The sequence below is a fragment of the Seriola dumerili genome, unplaced genomic scaffold, assembly GCF_002260705.1.
Source record: "Seriola dumerili isolate Sdu_G_001 unplaced genomic scaffold, Sdu_1.0 BDQW01000052.1, whole genome shotgun sequence".
Lineage (NCBI taxonomy): Eukaryota > Metazoa > Chordata > Actinopteri > Carangiformes > Carangidae > Seriola > Seriola dumerili.
In genome coordinates, this window is record NW_019174307.1 from 14,607,704 (window position 1) to 14,631,618 (window position 23,915).

The 23,915-nt window shown below is 41.3% G+C and overlaps 1 protein-coding gene across 1 annotated transcript in view; it reads left to right on the top strand.

Moving 5' to 3' along the window:
* The window catches only part of col4a2 (collagen type IV alpha 2 chain), a 66,699-nt gene that overhangs the window by 19,593 nt on the left and 23,191 nt on the right, over positions 1–23,915 (top strand). Inside the window, exons 4-17 of the mRNA XM_022740599.1 lie at positions 360–440; positions 20,807–20,941; positions 21,035–21,079; positions 21,197–21,313; positions 21,414–21,482; positions 21,612–21,647; positions 21,741–21,794; positions 21,898–21,933; positions 22,101–22,142; positions 22,627–22,707; positions 22,853–22,897; positions 22,996–23,043; positions 23,223–23,258; positions 23,352–23,396. Coding sequence (XP_022596320.1) covers positions 360–440; positions 20,807–20,941; positions 21,035–21,079; positions 21,197–21,313; positions 21,414–21,482; positions 21,612–21,647; positions 21,741–21,794; positions 21,898–21,933; positions 22,101–22,142; positions 22,627–22,707; positions 22,853–22,897; positions 22,996–23,043; positions 23,223–23,258; positions 23,352–23,396 — 870 coding nt within the window. The remainder of the gene's footprint in view (positions 1–359; positions 441–20,806; positions 20,942–21,034; positions 21,080–21,196; positions 21,314–21,413; positions 21,483–21,611; positions 21,648–21,740; positions 21,795–21,897; positions 21,934–22,100; positions 22,143–22,626; positions 22,708–22,852; positions 22,898–22,995; positions 23,044–23,222; positions 23,259–23,351; positions 23,397–23,915) is intronic.

Here is a 23,915-nt window from a genome sequence, read left to right on the forward strand (position 1 = left end):
CCGTCATGAGTCATTGGAGCTGCGTCCAAAACATCCTTCCTGCACACCAGACCAAAACACTCAACAGCACAGACACCACTGCAACAAGCCGCTGGCATAAACAACAAATGTATTCACAAAACCACAGTGTAAACAAACACAGGCGGTCACACCTACAGTACACAACAATTTACCCCACACTGTGTCCCATGCTGTGCACAAAGAGGAAGGCAAGCAACGCCACATGGACACATATCTCTTCTGTATTTATGCAAGACGTTGACAGCTAAATGTTACAGTTTTCTGTATATTTGACCTCTATACCCTGACCTCTAATAGCCCATCTCTGACCTTCATGTTGTGTGTTTTGTGTCTGACAGGGTGGGAAGAAGCACAGTGGCCCCTGTGGAGGGAGAGACTGCAGCGGAGACTGCAAATGTTTCCCAGAAAAGGGTGCCAGGGTAAGTCCCAAACTCTTAACTACTATTCCAAATAGCTCTGTAAACACCCATATCGTTTTCTCTCTCTCTCTCTCTCTCTCTCTCTCTCTCTCTCTCTCTCTCTCTCTCTCTCTCTTCTTTAACCTCTGCGTTAACCAGCTCTCACTGTTGGTTTTCAGTCTGGAATACCAAATAAGGCCATGATCACACATGATGCCTCTAAAAGCACTTGCAAAGTGTAATTTCAATAATGTGGTTGCCGAATGAGGCATTTGCTAAATTTTCTGCAAGGCTTTTCTGTTAACCCCATGAGGAGTACCCATGCTGCTTTCCTTTATACCCCTTGTACAGCTACAGCTAATACTAAGTAGATGTAAGTGCATGATCCTAATGACGCTTTCACCACTTGAGTTTAGACATCTCTGTTACCAACATAACTCATAGCAGCGTCATGTCTTATCGTGGCCTAAAGGCCTTTTGTGGAGAATTCAAGTATCACAACAATGCAATGTAAGTATGTAAGATGAAGTGAGTGTATATGAGTCTGACATGGGCATTCAGCCATATGGAAGACTATGCTGCCGAAACTCATTAGTTTGAAATACTTATCATGCTTTGTTACAGTTAAGGGGATGAAATTCAAACCATTAACCTCTGTAAAAGAGGAGGTCAGATGGAGGGAGTGTCTGGAGTGTGGGAGATCCCTTAGGGAGTGCAATGAAAGACAGAAAAAAAAAAAAAAGAGAGAGCGACCTGATGCCAGGGTTTTTAAATCACAGAGACAGACTAAACATGCTGTGATAACAAGCTTAGAGTGAGAGAGGGGCGTTCTGCATGACTAAAACTGCTTTAGGCTTCAGACGTGTGCTCTACAGATCAGCAGATAGCTGTCTGATAGATGGACTGAGCTTCCACTTCCTTAATCAGACAGTCAACGCCACTTTCCACAACAATTGGCCACATGTGTTTTGGGATGAAAAAAAAAAACAGACTTTAATTTCTTCCGCAAATGATGCAAATTTTTAAGGATGAAACATTCCTTAAATAGGGACATAGAGGAGTGGTTTTCGGGTAATCTTACACGTTCCTGTAGGGGAGCTGATTTAAACACCTCCAAAATATCAGCTACACTCTGAACTTACTTATAGTACTTCTTGCCTTTTGAGCAGGGAAAAATATATCAAGCAGCCTTTTGGGTCGGGTCAACTTCCAAAGAAGATCTAAGACCCTGTTATACCTGCCTGCAGGTCTAGTTTTTAATTTATCCTCATATTATTTTTTAGATTTGTTTTTCAAGGTTGGAAATAAAAGCACCGTGACAACCTCTTCTAAAACTGCAGTTGCACTGAAAACATAATATTAAAAATAGCAAAGTTAAAGTCAGGGATCTACAGAACACACGTGCATACAAAACATTTCGTTTTTGTTTCCTTTTGTACATTTTTAAAAACAAACTTTCCACAGCAAAAATGTCCAGTTTGTTATGTTCCTCTTATATTTTAAAGTGCTCATGGGAACTATAAATGTCTCAGTTCAGCTGTGTGATGTGGTAAACTCAAGGACTGAAACTGACTCTTATAAAACAGCCTGCCTACCAGACGAACAGTCTCTGAGGGAGGCATTCATAAGAAATACAAAGGTAAAGACAGGATCGGCTTAGCAACTGTACTTTGGCATGCAATAAGAATTTACCAGACCAACTGTACAGTCGGTCTGACCTTCGACCTGCACGCTGAGTGTGGATGCAGGAAACCCCATTAGCACGCAGAGAGAGAGGCAGAGAGAGGAAGTTCCACATTCCACATCTGAAGGATGCAGGGGTCCGATGACAGGGTCAGCAGACCACCTTTCTCTTCCTCCTTTCCCCTATCACTCCTTCTCTGCATCAGCCAGACCAGGAAAGACAAGGAAAGAATTTTGATCATTCAGTGATGAAGTGAGAAGCTTGATTTGGCTCTTAAACTCCAATGTTTCTTGCTGTAAGATAATCTTTCTGAGAAGCCAGGCATTATAAATTTGTCTTTGTTTGTCTGTCACTTGTGGTGTCTGATAAGTTATTTCCCAAGGCCTAGGAGTGTAGTACATAACTTGATCCAACTAAATCCCGCCCCCCCCCCCCCCCCCCCCATATGGATCACCCAACAGATGTACTTGTTTGTGAATGCAGTGGACACTAAGATGGATTATCACAGATGTGTTCATCCCTGTCTCTTGCTTTATGTCCATCTCCTGCTTTTCCAAATCTAACCCTCATGAGAGTCGTGATGATGAATGCCTTACTGAATGGGTCAAACTTGATCCTTCACAGCTGCCTGGATTTGTTGAGACTTGACACAGCTGTGGTGATTAGGTGATGGTTGTTAATGGGTAAGTGGTGGCTGTGGTCATGTCGGCATCTTGGTTTGGCTGCTCTGGGAAGCAGAAGGATTCTGTTGTCGGAGCAGAATCGTCACTGTGTCCACCACCGTGAGACATGTGAGGGAGAAGAATCAATGTTCTTATATTAACTGTGAATCTAATGACTACTTGTATATGAACAGTGTGTCTTGTAGTGATGAGCCCACTGATAATCATCAGCAACTCTTCAGATCTCCGGTGTATTTCAATGGCTTTTGGCTCACTGTTTTGGTTTACTTGCACACAACTTTACTGTTTTGGTTAACTCCCACAGTTCTCATCACCGTTGTTTTCAGCCGCAGCAAGCAGCCGTCGCCTACGAAAAAGCATCAAGAGCCCACTGTACTCACTGCAGGCCGCCTGCTTAGCACCAAACAATCCATAGACACACTTAGTGACTAGCTGGTGGACTAACTCATGGGCCAAATATTTCCCTCAGGAGTCAGTTGAGACCAAAAAAGGGCTAAGATGAGAATGAATATTGGACTCCCATTCACCCGGTGGCTGGAAACATGACTCCAAATGAATGCTAATGTTGCTCTGTGTCTGCTGGATGTGGATATAAACAACTATCTGGTAACACATTTGCCATAACTTCAAAGAGGTTATTTGTAAGATTACGCTGCCGTCTCACCGGAAGCAGGTGGTCGTGATTGTAGCGTACAAGAGCGTCAACCATTGTTGTCTTTATAATGGAAGAGGTTATAACATCCCTTTGATCGGCACTCAGCTTCAAGGCTGATTGGTGGCTACAGTGAGTCGCTATCGGAAAGTGACAAGACGGGCCGGGGATAGCTGGTTAGCATGCTAACTTCAGCAGAAGGAAAGACGTGATAGAGACATAGAGTTAACATTTGTGTTGCTTTCCACCTCTGGAGACAGCTCCAGGTGAGTAAAGGAAGGAAGTTTGATGATGAACTCGCAACATTTCCTCTAGAGTGGTAAGTAAACAGCTGTTAATGCTAACGTTAGCCATGTAGCAATAGCAATACTAACAGATCACTCCTTTTAAAAAACTTGTTACAGTGCGCCCAGTGGCCACAAAATCAGTTAAGTGGAAATGAATTATATTTCAATGGAAAGAGGGTCATACGAGGTAGTTCATGAATGAATGATCCATTTCCCTCAAATAGTCACAATAATAAAGAGAGTGAGATGTGAAAATGGAGACAAATCCAGGCAGAGACAGAGAGACGGAAAGTGTGAGAGAGGCTGGAAGAATGAACTGGATTGTTTGCTGGCGACTAAATACATTAATTTCATGGGTTTTCTGCTTTAGGGGGAGAGCAGAGATTTGGCAAGCGGACTCTCCAGCCTTACCACCCACTGCCCTGGCAGAGAGTGCATTTAAGGCGTGCAGAAAAATATCAAGCTCTCCACAGCATACCTCATAAGGTCCTCATTGTTCTTCTGCATTATTAGTGGATTGGACTCCTGAGATTGGTGATAAAAAAAAGGGAGAGCAATCACACTTAAAATGGAATAATGAGAGAATAAACCAGGCGCACAGAGCATCTGAAGTAGTTCACAAGACTGCACTTTATAGCTGAGGAACATAAGCATGGTTGTAATCACACAACAGAGTTGGCACAAGTGTGGAGCTGTAAGTGACGAGGTGCTGGAAAAAAAAAAAAAAAAACAGATCAGTTCGTGGTCTCTAAAGCATGAAAAACAAGGGCAGCACGAGAAACTGAAAACAAGGTGCCCTCCGTCCTCACAAGAAAACATGTTTAGGAGATCAATGCTGTCTTTTGTTGCCGGGAGTCTCTTCGTCTTCAGTTCTCAGAAACGGGGTGGTGCCGGGTTTTATAGAGAAAAAGAAACTTTGGATTAAAGAACAGTAACGTCCAGTACAGTGGACATGGAGAGAATAAAAAAACATAGAGAGAGAAAGACAGAGAGGATATGTGAGGGAGAGAAAGATAATGCGGGTGTGGGTAAAAGTTTAGGCACTATTACAGACACTATGCAGATGCAGAGACCCTGTCCTCTCCACCATGGGAAAAGCCGCCACAGCTGATGAAGGACAGGAAATGACACACGTCCCAGGAAGCTGAGCACAATGACAGTCCACTGATCTTTTTTTAATATAGACGGTCTCTGTTTTTGTGGGAACAAGATCGTCTGTGTGTTTGTGCTGTAGCTATAAATGGCAAAGATTTCCTTGTTCCATGAAAACAACTGTATACCTACATTCTGAATCCAGTACCCATCATGTACTTTCCTGTCTCCTCAGGGACAGGATATCAGCACCAGGAGGAATGCTGCAGGGTTAGAAAAGATCAAAGAGCCTGTTGAATATACTGTGTTTTTACTGTGACATTTTACAAGCCCTCAATATATGAAACTGTGTCAAAGCAAATCCGTAAACTTGCAAATGCATGACATTCATGGTAAGACAAGACGGATTTTCTTACTCCCTGAAGACTTTTTCACCTACAGTAGTGATGTGCATGCAAACCAGACATTTTGGCCTTAGCAAACCTTCAGAAAACTGTCTCACTATGCTCAATTGCGTGTTTAAAATAAACTCTTTCTACCTCTTGAACCTAAATCAGGTTGAACTCCTCTGATTAAAGCTACATTTCCATCCGTTGTCAGTTAAATCAGATGGGATTCATCTCTGATGGAAACTAATTGTCTGACAGTAGAGGAGGACTGATAAGTTAGTGATCTGATTTGCTGGCACTATCAACATGCCAGTTTGCATTAGGCTTTTTGTAGCTTCACATTTCAGTAAAAGGCATGATGTGTAATGGCAGTTTTAAGCCCCTCATTCCAAACCTGCAATCATGAGCCCTCCCCTGACCCTGACCCTGACCGTGACCCTGACCATGCCTGTCAAGGAAGAAATACCAACTGTGGAGTTAAGATGAAAAAATGGTGCATGTGTGTGTGAGTGGAAGGGAGGGGAGGGAAGTTACAAACCTGCTGCTATCACTAAAACTCTTGGATGGGAGGATTTTCTTTTCATGAGATAGTTGGAAAGAGGAACTCAGCGGGGATCCCAGGCTTGTTTTATCCTGTGTCAAAATTGTGGGACACATATGGGGAGGAGCATAGACAAATAGACACTAACCAGCTGTTTGTGTTAATACAGCACAAAGATGCACAGAACCGGGCGAAAGATGGATGGAGAGAAATATCATTGGTAGCTGTTGCCACAGGTCAGGGATTTTAAAGATATCTTAGCCACTGTGTGAAGCTGTTAAAAGTTATGGTGAGGCATTGAAGTCATGAAACACAAACTCGTAACTTGCTCGTTAAATCTCCTCACCTCACACATTCCTCATGCGGCTTGTTTGGTTTCACTGCTCCTCCTAGACTCAGAACTATATGCATACTGCACACACAGATCACAGAGCAGAGCAATAATAAGCACAATAATAATATAAATAATAGTAATAAATATATGTTTTTGATAATGTTACAAAGAACATGAAAAAAACTGTTTAAAATGTTCTTTAAATCAGTACTTTCTGCTTGCAGTGGAGCATGGGTTTATGCAACAGCAATGGTCATAACAGGACAGATTTTTATAAGGTGTGAAAACTGTTAATGAGTAAAACTATCCTTTTTTTTCTGCAGGCATGACAACAACCTATAAAAACAACAATATTATCAATTATAAAATCTTACAAAGTTGTTATATGATGAACCTGTTCACAAACAATTGCTTATTTATACATCCAGCAGACACAGCAACAGTATCATTCATTTGAAATCATGTTTGTGACCGCCTGACAAATACAACTCAAATTTTCACTCAGCTTTTAGCTCAGTTTTGGTATCTGGCTCTTTAGCTGCTAAATCATCCATCAGCCAGTCAGGAAACTTGTCTGTCTGCTGTTTGGTGATGGGGAGATAGCTTAAGGTTTGTCAGCGTGGTTTTTTGCTTAAAAACAGATGCCTGCAGCATTTTGACAACATCACTGAAAGTAGTGAAATATGCGCCGTAAAACGAAAACAATGATCTGAAACAGCAATCCATAGAGCTGAGGAGATCTGCAGAGTTGGTGATAATTTGCTGCTGGTTTATCACTGAGTGCCCCCTTTCACATTATACATAGTTTCTCACCCATTTTAAGAAAAGCAGTTTTAATATGTATGTTTTTGGGTGGGAGTTTGCCTCACTTTAAAGGCAGGCTGGCTGATACTACAGTGCAGCTCTTAGACACAAAAATGTTCCTCACAACTCAGAAACTGAACGTCACAAGATCACATCATATTTCTCTAATGACATCTTCGTCTGTGTCTATAATCAAAGGAAATTCTTTTCCCCATCCCTTTCTCTCTTTTTTTATGTTACTGTCAAAGACGACTTTGACCCGCCATCCTGCACCCAGCTGTGGTCCGGCTTTAAGAGCCTATAAAAAGTGGCTCACTCTCACATTTTAAGATGATGGGTGCTGTTTAGGAACAAGGGGACTATTGTTGGTGCGCACAAAGGAGCATCTCTTTTTAAAACACACATACACACGCTCAGAATATTGACTATTCACCACAACCTCCATCATATCTTAGCAAATTTAACTAGGAATAGCAGGCCTGTCAAGTTGATGTGGATTTCTCTCCATGTTAACATGTGCCTGTAGGTAAAAAGAGCAATACTTGACATCAACAAAGTTTGGAGGTCTGCAACTTTTAATTTAGCCAAAAACACAAGAGAAAAAGTGCATAAGGAATGGATTAAACACTGCGTTTGTCTGCTCTAATGTAAGATATAAACATCAACATGTCGGGCTGATAAGCTATCAGCTAACCCAGTGATACTTGCAAGACCAGCTAACTAATTATACTAGCTAACAAAAGCTAATTTTGTGAGGTTACAGGTTATGTTTTGTTTTGGGATTTTTTTTTTTTTTTGTGTTTGTTTTTAAAGCCTCTTTCAGGACTGATACATGCTCTGCGTTGGATTTCCCCACTGTGTGGAAGCCCGTTCTTGAAGCTACTTCCAGCATTTTAGAGTGTCGCCTAATGTTTGCAGCTCTGCCCTGCTCTTTTTTTTGCATTTTGCGAGATTTTACACTCCACTTGTTGCATGATTCAACATATTTGCCAAACAACCTCATCCTAAAAGCATAGACCCTGTAAGTGAAAGGAAGTGGCAATCTTAACTTTGATTCTCTCTTGTTATGTCCTAGAGTTTCATTTGATGACGTTGATGCTGTCATCATCACATTATCCATTTTACAGCAGGAAAACAGATTAGACAGTACAGTCATTCAGTAGTCCAGTGTTTCTGAGACCTTGTATGTATTTGGGCGGTAGACTCTGGCTGCCACCTGACCGTGCTGTCATCAGGCAGAGCACATGGTGTGGGTGTAACCAAGGAGAAACCAATTAAGTGTAATAAGCCTGAGATATTATATTTCGTGGCTGGGAGATTGTTGCCCCATGGGATTAATCATACATACACACTACTCACTGGAAAACATGGTGATAAGCTCCTTTTATGTCTTGAGACAGGCTGGAACTGTTTCCTCACTATTCTCCTGTGGACGCCTTCTGTTGCCAGTTCAGTCCATCTCCCTCTCCGTCTCACTGCAAAACACATACAGACACACACCTTGTTTTCCACATCAATCATGTGAGTCTAGTATGTATTTCTCAGAATAGGAAAGTTCTGTAAATAAGGTGTTAACGCTGTTCACCCGTTGGGATGTTTGTATTTGATTTGCAGACAGCAGTCAGGGAATGTTATGGTCGACAACGAGGGTCCTCAGGGCTGTAGGAAAAAATGTGAGCGTAGTTTTGTGTCTCCACAGCAACGGCATGTGTTCTCCATCAGGCCTTGTGGTGAAATCTACATCGGGGAGCCGTCTGAGGAGGAAACAGTTGAGTTAGATCTCCTCTGAATCCTCTCATACAGAGGTGACTAATAGGTGGAACGCGGTATTAAGTCAAACAGGTAAAAAGCTGCCCTCAGGTGTCATCATCAGCGTCTCACTGTCATTGTAATGTAACTTACACATACACTCAAGACACGCACCCCATTCATTTAGTTGATGAACCATATACAGTACATGTTTGGACCTTTACCCTGATTTGCTCCATTGCAAACTATTCAGGAATGTGTATTGCAGCTGGAATGGCAGCGGGTTTTGCATCCCCATGTGGGAAAATGAAAAACTCTATCAGGCTGGCAAATTGGACTGTGGGCCAGGCCAGCTGGATGGGTCAGAGGGTGCAGAAAGAGACCTTGAGGATTACATGGGTATCCCTAACACTAATGTAACTGGCTGAGGTCCACGCAAACAGGGCCAACATCACAGCTGGGTATTTGACTATAAATCTCATTTTCCAAACTTGGATTTTCCCATTGCTGTGTGTTGCATTTTTCTTTTTTTTCTTTTTTTTTTAAAACCATTTGTGAGGCAGTTTGTAATAGTGTTTTGAAAGGTGCTATGTACATAAAGTTATTTGGGCTGTGACTAATAGTTATTTTTATTATTGATTAATCTATTGATCGTTTTCAACCAAGTAAGCTGTGTCAGTCAGTCCACCACTCTGGTCCAGACAAAAACATTGCAACAACAATTGGAGATATATATACAGTATATATATATATATATATATATATATATATATGGATAACCATAAAGTGTGGTACAGATATCCATGGTCCCCAGAAGATACATCCTAATGTCTTTGGTGATCTGGTGATTTGGTATTTTTGATTTAGAGTGAAACTATTGGATGAATATCCATGGTGCCTCGGTGCAGACATTCATGTCCTACTCAGAATGAACTCACTTTATCCCTTAACATTTAATCTGGTGCCATCATCAGGTCCAAATCCCAACACTTTATGACCAAATACATCTAATGACATTTCCATCTGCCTCTGCTGTACTTTCTATTAAGTGCTACATGGCAAATGTTAGTGCCAAACATTACCTGCTAACATTGCCTCTGAGCACATGTAAAAATGCTGGTGTTAGCATTTAGCTTAAAACTCTGCCGTGGCAAAGTACAGCCTCACAGATTAATGATTAATCGACAGTTTCTCAGAGCCCAATAATGACTACGTTTTGTCCAAACAACAGGCCATAACACAGGTATATTCATTTACTTTATTTACTTACTTTCCCATATTTAATCAGGTAAAAAATCCCACTAAGTTTAAAATATCTTTTGCAAGAGAGACCTGGCTAAGAGGGAAGCACAAAAGTCATTGATAGGACAATAAATACAAAAAATAAACAGACAAAGACAGTTGTCACACACCGTATAATATTTATACACAATATGCAGCTGAAATTTGAGAAAATTAATAAAGTGGAGAAAGGCAGCACAGCGTCATATTTGAGAGGCTGGGTCAAGATCACAAATCTGAATAAAGAATACAAAAAATAGGTCCATATATATATAACTACTTTCTTGTACTTGACCATGGCTCCTGCTGCCTCTCAGACTGTTTCACACCATATATAATACAATGTACATACCTTTGTGCCCTTGGGTGTGATGTACAGTGTCAGAGAACAGCTTTGTTGAGGAAATTGAGCTTTTATAAACAGAAGGACATTACGCTCTGGGTGATCCACTATATGGAAGGTGGAACTACATTATGGCGCAGTGATAAATGTAACAGTGGGATTATAGAGGCAGCACACCCATGATTACCTCATTACACACAGACATACACTCAGACACACACTGACACCCAATACAGGCACACAGGTGGTTAGTCTCTGAGGTGAGGGCAACACCTCATTTGAGAGTGTGCGCCATGTCTCGCTCTTTCTCACACACATATGCACACACACACACGCACACACACAAGCTGCAGCTGTGGCCTGTTTAGACACACATGTGCTTGGACCACAGACTTGAGACGTCTCATTCCTCTAGCGTGAGGCAATAGCACAGGTGTCGGGCCCCAGAGACCCCTGGGATAGCTGGAGGTCCAAGCTGTTCTGTTCTCAGCCTGGGATCCCCCCCTTGAGTCTTGAGCTTCAGCACACACCCTCAATACACACGCAGACTCTCTCTCACACACACACACACACACACACACACACACACACCACCAGTCCAACCACTGGTCATCAGCAGCCCCCTCACTCTGGTCTGGATGCTGTCAGATCTCTGGCACATGCGTGTGCACGTGCTCAGTGAAAATGACACATGCGCATGCAGAAATTAGCTCAGTCTAAACACATTAATTCTAATGTAAACTAGGCGCAAAGCAGCCAAAGAGCAGTTAAACAGAGAGCAACAGACTTCCTTGAGAAATAAAGCAAGTGACAACAAATGACTTATGTTTGTCTGAATGTCATCTGTTTTTATCCCTCTACTTCATCTCTCTCTTTGCACATGAGACATTTTAAGCAGATGAGTCAGAGGAACTTGTTATTGTGCGGCGGAGAACGTGAGGGTCCAAGTGATGTTTTCACAAATCAGGCTCTAGGGTTGGCTCCCATGGGAACACTGCAATTCAGCTTTGTCACAGATAATTCCTCATCAGATACTGAAGTCCCTGTTCTACCTGCAGCCTGTTTGGCCTTGTTGCTTTTTCTCAAACTCTCAGTGTATCGTTTTATTTCTGCTCTGATCCGCCACGGTCATCAAGGAATTTCAGAAGTAGGACTTTTTTTTTTCCCATCAGGGGTAACAGAGAGCTGACCTCCCTGACTACAGACAGGAGATCTAAACACACTCTAATAGATATCTAAACATCATCTACAGATGTTTATTTATTCTGCCTGAGCTCTCCTCAGGGCATCCAGCCCTTCAAGCCTCTAGCGCTAACCCCTAATTCCCCCTACTCCTTCTGGGGAGCTGAGTCCCGTTTCCCCCTGGGGCATCATGTAGAAGGGATGCGGATCTTCAGGAAATGAGTCCAAGAAAAATGTGTCCAAGAAAAACATTTCAGCTCGGTCACAGAGCAGTTGGGGCTACATCCACTGAAGTGTCCGAGCCCAAGTGTGGGAGTCAGAGAGACATTTAGTGTTCACGTGCTGTCATTCGCCTCCTTGGACCTTTCTTCTCCTTCCTTGTTTCTGTCCTTGCTTCCTTTATTTCTACTTAATTTCCTTCTTTTCTACATTTCTTCCTCTTTCGCTCTCCTCTCCTTTTCCTTTACACATCTTTCTTTCCTCAGGTTCATTCATTCCTTCTTCTCTTTCTTTTATTCCTTTCTTCCCTCCTTAAATCAATCTTTCCCTCCCTTTTTCACACCACCTTTCCTTCCTTCATTTGTTCTTATCTACTTCCTTCTTTCTTCCATCATTCTCTTGATTCAGTTATTTCTCTTATTTCTTCTGGAGTATGCAGGAAGCAGATCAGTTCAGAACAATCCAACACTTACTTCCACCTCATGCAGCGATTGGCTGGTTGTGCGGAGATTTAGAAGTTTATGCAGAACTTGAACTTGTCTCACAAGCGCTCTTTTTTTTCGTGGATAAGATCAGCCAACCCTATGCTGTGCTTTCTGGTCAACCAAAGAATACAATAAATCAGCTACAATTAATCCATAATTCTGCTGCACGAGCACAGACCAGAAGGAGAACACATATTACACCTATCTTAAAACCAGGAAGGCCCCTGAGATCCTCTGGTTCTTTGCTTTTAGCTGTTCCAAAAATGTTCCAAAGCCACTGGATCAGCCTCCAAAGGAATTGAGAGAAGCTTAAAATATTGGCTTTTATATAGTGTTTTACAATTGCTATAATATCCTTTAAATTTTATGTGCATTTGTCACTTGTAAAGCACTTCGACTTTCATCCAACTTGTATGAAAGGTGCTGCATAAATAAAGTTTGATATATACTATAAATACTCTTCAGTTTGCATTCCTCCAGCAGGCAGCTCATGGAGACACTCACCAGGAGTTTAAGTGTATTAGGAGGAGTTTACATGACTGAGTGTTGTGTGAATGTAAAAGCACCCACTCTAGTCTGTAGACGCTGCTGTGGAGGTACGGGACTCTCAGCTCCCTGTCCCACACTGGTGACATCAGAGGATAAAGTTCACATGGCATCAGTCCTCCCTAACAGCATCACCTTCTGTTTAGATTCCGGTGTTCTTTCTGAGGAGATACAGTATATACAACCAGCAGAAGGGCAAGCCACGTGAGACTGTAGGTGTTAGCTTTGGAAATACAGAGTTGAATATCCATGGAAAACAGGCATGAAAGCCCAGTTTATATGTGAATGAAGGTTTTTAAAACAGCTAATGTGTGTGTGTGCGTGTGTGCGCACATGCATGTGTGTCCTGAGGATAGGGGGTATCAGTCATGGACTAAATATAGTCTACAAAATCAAACATTATCCTGTCCTTACGATGGAGCTACAGTACATGACAAGACGAAGGAAACAGAAGGGGTTTAATCCAAGAAAATGTAAAAACATGTAGGGAATGTTAAGGTCTTGACTGTTTTAATAGTTGCTTCCAAGACACAATATTTTCCTGTGATTTATCAAACCTCCTATCTCTCTTGTCCTTCTTTATCTTTAAATTAAAGTTTTAATCACTAACTCAGAATGTCCTCTGTAGTTCCTGGTTTTTCCAGACAGACAGATAGAATAACACGGGGAGCTTCCGACCAGTTGTTTATTGATTTATATTATTCCTCTCTGAGGTCAGAGGTTTGCGCACTGGGCTGTGTGTTCCCATCCTGTTCTTAGTGGGTCGCTCTCAGACCATCCACCCCAGGGGACAGTCTGGGCCCAGATGAAATTTATGGTGTCAGAAAGGGGAACTTTTAATAGAAACGCAAACACACCCACATACACACAGGGAGAGGAATATGGTTACTGCATTTTATACGGTGTGAAGAGCAGGGATTTTCTCAGAGATTTCTTGATAAGGGTGAGATGTCACGAAGGCCATACTTAGGTTAAGTGCCGTAGTGAGGTGAAAACCCAATTGAACTTAGAAACTGCGCATACTTCCACATTGGCATGTGTTTGTTTAGATTTTTTTTTTAAATAAAGATTTACATTTACAATCCACAGGTCTCAGTGTGAACAGTTTTTGTTGGAGCTGTTCTCTGCTGAAGCGATAGCCCCAGTGAAAACTGTTGAGAGCATGTTTGTTGTTTTTCTAAAGTAACACGGACAATGTTTCTAGAACGATGGAGATGTTTAATTTTTAAATGTAACAAAGACCTGCACAATAAGAGCTATGTATGTGCGAAAATATGTTCTTTGTGTAATTTAGGCGAACTGACCCTTTAATCTTGTATGTCCAACAATCCCAATCTTGCACCTGAACCTCTTATTATATAGCTGTAAAAAAAAAAAAAAAGTCACCTTCCACCTTGCAGCACCACAGCGTTCAGTGCCTTGTTTAATGTAGAGATTTGGTTGAAATCAAGTGTAGACCTCAGCTGTTCAGCGGGCACCAGCTCTCTCCTCATCTGGACTCTCACCTGTCAAGTCGAACCGGAGGAGAGTGTCCAAAATCCTCCTCACACATTCCTACAGCTGCAACAGATGGAGCTGGGACATCTCATTGTCAGCGACATGTATGATATATGACAGAAAGAGTTACTCCTTGGGGAAAAAAAAAAAAAAAATTAAAAGCTGTGGTAGAGGAATAGCCAGAAAAACAGCAGTAAGATCTTACGTTTACCTGCTGTGTCCTGCTGTGTGTCCGCTATCCTAACCTTTGTTTTGCCTTTGTCATGTTCTAGAATGAAAAACAGGTTAACATTTTTGCCCTGTCGGCATCCCATCAGCCCACACCTCAGTTACTTTGTTCACCTAGCTGGTGTGTGTGTTCTATGTGTGTGTGTGTGTGTGTGTCTATGTGTGTTTCTGTGTGTGCATGGTGGTTTATGCCCCATAAATGAGGTGACAAGTGATCAGATAAAAAGCAGACACCAGTTGTCAGACCAGTATGACCAGCACTGCTTTACAGAAAATCCTAATTTCTGGTGTATATTCAGTCATCCTTTTGTTTTACTGCTGTTTGTCTCCACTTTTCTATAATTTTGTAGTTAAATCTTGTAATTTCAGTCAGTTTTTTTTCCTCCTGACACATACCTCTCTTTCGCCTGTCTGTCTTTCAGTCCCTGTTATTTGTCTGACTGTGTGAAGTTTACTGATTTTATCTCACCACAGCATTTGTCTGGGGCTGAGACCTTAAATGCGTGTTGTAAAGGGAAGTGACCACTATCATTCTAACTCTGAAACACACCCATGAAAGCTATTCAAATTCCAGGAATGTATAATTTTTGAAAAACTCATTGTTGTCAGTCTGAAAATTAATCTCTCATCTAAAATGCACAACTTCCTTAGACAGTTTACACAGTCTCATGGTGTAATGACTGTGGCAACAGTGGAAACATGGAATCATGCCTGCCTTTAAACAGTCTCTCACACACACACACACACACACACACACAATTTACATCATAAAAGCAAAGCAAATCTCCAGATCTGTGTGTGTGTGTTCGTGACTGTTTACAGGCAGGCATGATTCCATGTTTCCTCTGTTGCCAGCGATGTGACCAGTGTTATTGATTCAGCATTGTAGTACCAGTAATAATTACTATAAACAGCAACCAGTCTAGCAGGGTGTGTGGATAAGAGGGTGTGGGTGATTTTGAGCATAAATATCATGAAACAATGGACTTAAGAAGAAAAAAAAAATAATACTGTATCAAGACAAGACACACGTAGAGTAAAACAGAAATATGTGTTACAGATTAATATAAAAGGTTACAGTGAAAATTAAACTCAGTTCATATAATTGCCTCTAAACTCTTAATTTATGGCTCTTTTAACTTAATTTAGGTCTTATTTTTATTATGAATTATTATGTGAATTATTTTCCAAAAATGGTTCATCATTCAGTCCAAGTCCACGTTGAGGTCTTCAATCCAACCAACAGTCCATAATCCCAAAATTTAACAATTAACTATTTTTCCTTATTTAAATTGAAAACCTAAATGGACTGATGATGTCATACATTGTGCATTGTAGGGCCATCCGAGACGGATTTGCATTTTTTTGTGGCTGTATACAGTAAATTAAATTGGTTTGACACCTAGGTTCAAAAGTTCAATCAGAAGTTGTGGAGAGTATTGGTCGGCTGCGATCGAGCCTCTGCCTGCCTCATTTCCTTCTCGTCTCCCAGTGACTTCAGTAGATTCGACTGCTGATTGATGGCTCATCGTATCTCATTATGAAGCTCACGAGACATGAGGTTGAAGGTATGACGTGAGCCGGCTGTGTCGGAAAGAAAAATAAAGGAGCACAGACAGCTACAGTTACCGAAAAGGACAGAGGGCGGCACATGTCTCCTGAGCTTCATAATCTGGTGAAGTCGTGACCTTTTCTTCAAAGACAGAGAGGAACTCAGACCTAAGCAGACATGCATGTTTGTTAGTTCAGTGTCCTTTAGTGAATTCAAGGTATGTATGTTTGAAGATCACTCAGCTTCCTCTGATCTATATGTCAGGTTGTCCGTTTCCATGGGCTCAAACTTTTATTGCCCCAAGCTGTACGCTTTCCTTTTCTTATCTGCACTCACCCTGCATACTGTCTGGGCCAGTCATACGGTTTCTGCAACATGTCCATCCACCTGCTGCTTTATCAAAACTCAAAAGCCTTTCATTTTCAGATGTCTAGTGGTTAGATGACACTTTCATGCCTCTCCCTGTGCTTTTTTGTAATCTCTTGTGGATTGTCTTACTGTTCCAACTTTATATTTCATTTCCCCACCCCCACATAGACTGTTCCTGGCTGGTCACTCTTTGCAGAGGCAGGAAGGGAAAGAATACAGAGAGAAAAAGGGGGATTAGAACGGATGCAAAGGGATGTAAGAACTCCTCAGATTTTGGGTAGGAAACGCTGTGTGGAAGTAGTGTGAGAAGAAAAGAATGGGGAGTGTAGAGGTATGACGGAAGTGAATCTGTAGAGGACTGGTAATTAAAGACTGCGGAGGACAGGAGAGAATAGAGGAGGAGGAGGACGATGAGTTGTAATGGAACAACAGGCTACAGTATGCTATATGGAAAAGGTCTGGTCGGTTTGATTTAGACATACTTAAGCTTTGAGTATGCTTGAAACGAATTAGAAACATGGCGTCCAACCACGGCGAAAGGCAAAAAAAATCTGGGAGGCATTCATGGCACTGAGTTTTACACAAGAACGGACAATAAGAAATACAGAGCTCGAAAGAGAAGTTCAGATGCTGCCTGCTCTGTCACCTCTGCACACCTGGCAGAGGATAGATAGAGAGAGAGAGAGAGAGAGAGAGAACAGACTTGTATGTTATGTAGTACATAAGGATGTCAAAAGGATTTCCTCAGACAATTACTGGACGTCCATTTTTGTATCCTCACCATTTCTACCAAGTCTTTTAGTTTCAGTTTACTTCTGTGTGGATCAGACAGTTACACCTTCTTGGTGGTGGCTTCCCCTCTTCACCCAGACACAGGTTAAACAGACTTACCAGAACAAGTCGCTGGTTGATACGAAAGTGATCCCTCACTGGCTTCCCACCCAATAACTCACTTTATTTGAAAGGGTCTAGCCAGAAGCCCTGCCTTCGTGGGCTGAACCCCAAATCAATGTGGTGGTGTGCAAGGGCTGGGCCCCTGTTGTTATTATAGTGCCTTAACTATCTCTGGGGCCAAAACGGTACACTTGTATACCTAAACCTATGAGGAACTACTTGTACTTTGTGCTTTTATGTGGGATCCAAAGTCACTGCTATACCTTTTATTTTTGAGTGTTTACAGTAGATTCAGCATTGTAGCTGTTGTTTGCTGTAAGACAACACAAGTATGCACATCTCTCCCGTTATCAGCTATAAGAAGAGGCTTGTATTTATCAGGCCTGTGTTTAAGCCATGCAGAAAGATAGTCAGCATTGCACATAATGTACCTCGCAGACAAGGATCTCTTACGCAGTTTCTCACACACACACACACACACACACACACACACACACACACACACACACACACACACACACACACTTTTGAATTACAAAACCATTCCAGCTCACTCATCTCATCCCCTCTGTTAATGTATATTTTGCTTCTCCCCCCTGAATTATTGTAAAATTGTTCCTTTGACAGAACCATTTGTCTTCAAACAATTACTCAGCTTGATTAATATCCTCTTCATGAGAATGATGATTTACAACAGTTGGGGTGTGTGGGCTGAGTTCACCTTACTTCATGTGCCTGAGGGCCTTTTTTCCACCATAACAATAGAGAGCATGAGGGGTTTATACAAAGGAAACAGGTGGCAGTTTTTTTTTTTCCAGATCTGAACTAAATGTCAAATGACATTTATAATCCTGACAGTGCAAATTATGAATTCGGACTATATTGTTTTTGCTATGGAACAATAAAGAATCCTCATTTAATGATGAAGAGGATTGGGAATCACTCTCTCCTACATATGCCGAGTTTGTTGTCGGATACTCTGGCATCAGCGTTGTGACATGTCCTTCTCACCACAGTCAGGGATGTTGAAATGTTGTTTTTGGACTCTGAACCACTGACCCACTGTTTTGTGGTTAGCCACGGTTCTGCTAATTTATTACTGTTTAGACATTTTGATTATTGTGCAGTTTTAACCACACAAGGGGCATGGCTCAGCTGGTCTGTAGATCCATCACTTTGAGCCAGACTGAAATATGGCAGCAACTAGTGGATGGTTTGCCGTGAAATGTAGTACAAACATTGATGGTCCTCAGACAGTGATCTCTACTGACAACATTGATATCCTGACTTTTCCTCTAGCACCAACCAGCAGGTTAAAGTTTTTCGGTTATTTCGGGCATCCTGTGAAATATCTTCACATCTACAATATGAATTGACACAAAAGGTTTTGAACAGACATTCATGGTTCCTTCGACATTTGTGGCTTATCTCAACATCTATCAGATGAATCGCCGAATTTAAATGTGATACAGAACCTAACTTTTTATCGAGGGCCTAGCACCGTCATCAGGTCAAAATCTTACGTCGTCCAGTTCTCAAGTTTTAGACCTACAAAACTTAAGTCTTGTTTTAAACAAGACCACCTGCAGCCTGGCTCTGGCACACACTGCTTCATCTCAGTTGTCTTTAAAACTCAGTGAACACTGAAAACACGCCATAATACTGTGAATCAGTACAGAATTTTCCATCTTGAGGTCTGTTTTTTTCTTCAGTTATGTACCAAGATTAAAGATTAAACACCATCATTTATCATAAATAACTATCACAGAATAACCAGTGGCTATGTCTATTGCCATTATCGGCAAGATGTACTGATGTTATCATATCATGGCTGAATCTCTGACTGCCTAATCAGCCCGGTCCTCTGGCTTTTTTTCATTTGTAAATGTAAAAAAAATCACAACACAGACCATATAACACTGTTATTCGTGTGGAGTTTAAGTTGTTTTGACAGGACTGTATCTGTGGTCTGCTCTGTACGCAACAGCTGCTGGAGATTGAAGCAGAGACAAAACACACACACCTCCTGTTCCAAAAAAGCCACCCATAGACAACACACACACACACAGGATGCACACAGGTTGCATTTACAAGTGTTCAAGCATCTAACCATCATTTATACGAGAATTTATCTCACACTATCTGCATCTGATGTGTTTGTCAGTTTGTTTGAATTGTTATTTGACATTGTTTAGGCTCCCTGCACTTTTATCAATTCCTTTGAGACCCTTGGCTCAAGCTCCATATAACAAAGCCCAGAGCATCTCTGTCTGGGGACAAACAACATCACTGTGTTTGTTGGTTCTCACAGGAACACTATGAGGCCCCCAAAACTCAGAAGTCATCACTTATTGACCCCATGAACTGCCAGACCATACAAACACACCAAATTCCCATAGTATCTTCATTCTCACGTGTTCGTTTTTTTTTTTTTTTTTTTTTTTTTTTTCCCCGGTTTTTTTTTTTTTTTTTTTTTTTTTTTTTTTTTTACCCATGTAAGTACTGTCCCTCCTCCAGCGCTCATCTACTTCCTACCCCCCCCCCTCGAGCATCTCCCCCAGCCATGTGAATGACAGTAACAACAACTGAGAAACACTGGGTGACGTGTGCATGTGTTTAAAGCACCTGTTATTCTACCTGACCTTTTAGTTGAAGCTCCCTGCCCTCACATACCCCACTTCCACTGAACATGTACTCGATATTCAGGATTCTTGTGTGTTTGTTTTTGTATCCTGCTGTTATCTTTGTCCAAATATAGCATCTCCTGGCGAACAGGAGACGCTATTAGGAGATTAAAATGAAATGTTTAAAAATGCAGCAGAGGTATGGCTTGAAGAACAGACACATTCTTCTTCCACTGCTGGACTCACATTTTCCTTTCTTCCTATCTGCCAGCCTGTCTTCTTTCTTTCAGCACTCAGACTATCATAATCAAATTGTTATATTTAGCTTTTAGATTAGGGGGCTGTCTGCCGATTCAAAGAGTCGGCGATTAAAACCCTCTCTGAACAGCCCTTTGAACAGCCTTTAAATTTAGCTTGGTCACTATGAGTGAGAATATTATATAAGTAAATAGTGTGTCAGAATCTCTAGATTTCATCTGCTTGTTCTGTCGCCAAAACATTGAAAAGAACTCAAAGTCAGTCCAGTAGTACTGAAATGTTTTCTTTAGGTCTTCAATTTCTTCTCTGGCTTTTTAAGGCCCTTAGCCTATCTTCCTGCAGCTCTCGCTGTTAACCACTGGGTGGCTGTAGAGAGCGAGAAGCATTGAAGGAGAGGATTTTCCTAGAAAAACAAAAGTGTATGTCTCCCCCTTGTGATGCAAACAGGCAATCAAATGAAAAAAATCCATGTAAAAATGTGGGAAATGCTTCCTATTTTTTTTTACTGAGTCTTGTCACACCTCTTTTTGCATTGTTGTGATGCTTTTCTTCTAAACTCTTGATAACACTTATCCTCAAATCTTGTCGTCTAATCCCTCTGTTTTAACAGATAAGTTTACATTTTTTGTCATCCCAGGTTAAACTTCTAACACTCACGACATTATTGACAATCTTTTTACCTCCCCAATTTCAGGGTCACCCTGGGCCAGTTGGTCCTCAGGGTCAACAGGGGCCTCCAGGAAGACAAGGTGATCCAGGCATCCAAGGACAGAAGGGGCAAAAAGGTGACCTCGGCCGTGGTGGCATCACAGGTCCTAAAGGAAATGTGGTAAAATATCTTTCTCTTTTTACTAAATAAATTGTTAAAAAATGATTACAGTTACAACTCTTTTTTTAATGTCTGATTCTTGTTGCTTCACAGGGAATGACAGGCGTTCCTGGGTTTTCTGGCAACGATGGAATACCCGTAAGTTCATCATCCATCAGTCTGGATGAAAGCAGTGGAAGCTCGCTCTATGTTGATAGAGTATTGATTCTACGTGTGATGTGTTTTGACTGTTTTGATTTGATGTTTGCTCTGCAGGGCCACCCAGGACAGGCTGGGCCCAGGGGGAAGCCAGGTGCAGACGGATGTAATGGGACGCACGGAGATGCAGGGTTCCCAGGACAAACTGGTTATAATGGCTCACCTGGTTTTCCTGTAAGTGTTACGCCAAACCTGTCTGGAAAGAGATTTGTATAACACATACAAGTTTAACTTCCTGATCATTATTCTCTGTCCTTTTGTTTCCATTTCTAAGGGACAACCAGGCAGGAAGGGAGAGAAGGGAGACTCCCTGGAGCTGAGTGTGTACATGGAGCGTTTCAGGGTGAGGAAGACATCACTTTTGTCCTGAGGGACACCTTCCTCTATAAAATTACATTTATACCTTGATAAAGCTGCAACAACGTCATATAGATCTGATTAACTTCACAAATCTTTGAATATCCATCCACAGGGCGACCCAGGCACACCAGGGGCCCATGGAATATTTGTAAGACAAATTCAATTCAGTTAGTCATCTCAAACTTACTTTTCCCCAGTTGCAGTCTTTCCCATCGACTGTCTCTCATTTCATTTTTGTCAGGGGCCGCCAGGAAATCCAGGATGGCCGGGTAACCAAGGCTTCCCAGGACCAAAGGTAAGAGTGTGCATGTGAATGTGAGCACATTTGTTTAGGTTGTGAAGCCTAATCTATTATGATACAAAGTCCTAATTTGATCCTGTTTTTTGTCTTTTGCAAGGGTCCCCCAGGGCCTCCAGGTCCCAGAGGACCGAAGGTAATGTAACAACAATAAAATATAATACAATTTTGCTATATGACTCTGTATTTATACTGCATAAAACATTATCTTATACCTTGTCAAGCATGTAAACTGTAGCAAATGGGAACATGACTTTAGGCAACTGTTAGCAACTTCAGGTGTTTTTTGTTTTTCCTGGGCAGGGCACTATGACCAAAGTGATTAAGGGAACCAAAGGAGACCAAGTGAGTGTTTGCCCCATGCATTGTTAATATCTACTAGTCAGTTGTTGCATGAAAAATCCTGAATCATACTTTACTTAGATATAGTTTTGAGAACTTGTACTTGAGTACAGTCTTTCCATTTAATGCTACTTCTACTCCACTAGATTTCAGAATAATATATTGTATTTTTTACTCCCCTACATTTATCTGACAGCTGCAGATTTTACAAAAAAGATTATATGATAAGCTCATAAAATCAGTCAAATCATGAATCATAATTTAAAATCATGATATTATGTCAGTAACTGCAGCAGTTTTTATGCATGTCAACTTTTATTTGTTGCTAATATTTCTGTAATTCTACTAGTAGGAATCTGACTGCAGGACTTTTACTTTGAATATTCTGTTGCACTGGTACCTGTGCTGAAGTAGAAGATCTGAGTAGCTGATGATGATTTGTTTCACTCCGAGCCGGCTGACTATTGTTGCACTTCCTACACCACAGGGGGACATAGGACCACCAGGGCTCCCAGGAAACTCTACTCATCCACTTAGACTGTCCCCCTACGGACCCCCGGGACCCCCGGTTGGTACTTCTGCAACATGTGCTCATCTTTTTTCATTGCCCTGCTGTAATGACATTCAATCATGGTCGCTAAAATAAGAATTATAAATTGAAGTTTTACAAACAATCCATGTACCACAAAAATATTCTACTGTCTTTATTTTAGGGACAACCTGGTGAACGAGGTCTGAAGGGAGAAACGGGAGATCCGGTATTTGATCACTCACTGACGACAATACACGTGCAAACATACTGTACATTCACACGTCAGCATGTCACTGATCTTTTCTCTTGGTCGGTTAATTTCAGGCGTACAACAGAGGAGAAACTGGTGTAATGGGATTCCCCGGATCAAGGGTTAGTGCAGTCAGTTTTCTACACATTTCTGAAAAGCCTTGTCCTTTTACATGTAATGGAATATTTTGAATATTCTGTGGGACTGGTACTTGTGATTTAAGATCTGAGGAGCTGATGATGACTTGTTTGGCTCTATCCATATGTTAAGTTTCACACTCTGCTTTTGATGTTGTTTCTAGGGGCCACCTGGTGCTGATGGGATTCCTGGACCAAGGGTATGTTTGTGTGAAAGATGAGAGTTGTATAATTGTTGTATTATCAAATTTGAGTAAAATTTTTATAACTTGATGATTACAACTCTTGTTCAGGGGGATCCTGGTGAAGCGGGACCAAACGGCAGAGATGGACATAAAGTGAGAGTGCAGCTGATTGTGATCCCTGATCACTGATTTTGCATCTAAACCTTTTTCAAAATGATTGACAAAAATATGTTGAAAAGAATATTTTTCAAACCCACAACTTATTTTAACTTCTAGTGGAGATCCCAATGTTTCCAAAGACACCAATTATGTCAAACTGAATTTATTGTAAATATGTCTAAAACGATGCACAATATATCTGGAATATTTCCATTTGATGAAATTATGCAGCCGTAAAAAATGTGGAGTCAGTTTGAATATTTCACTTAGTATTAACATTACTTAGCCTCAGCCAGTTTAGAACAAGATGGTTTAACAGCCTGTAAACGTATTCATGGGGAAAACAAACGTAGAAAACTAAGATATTTTACGACAATTTTTTTTTTCTTTGTTTAGTAAATCCAGTAGCTAAAGTTTATGTGGTTCTTGTATTGGTGTTTCTACCTGTATACTTATATGTACATGCGTGTCAAGAACAGTGATCTGAACAGACTGTTTAACACAGGGCTTTGT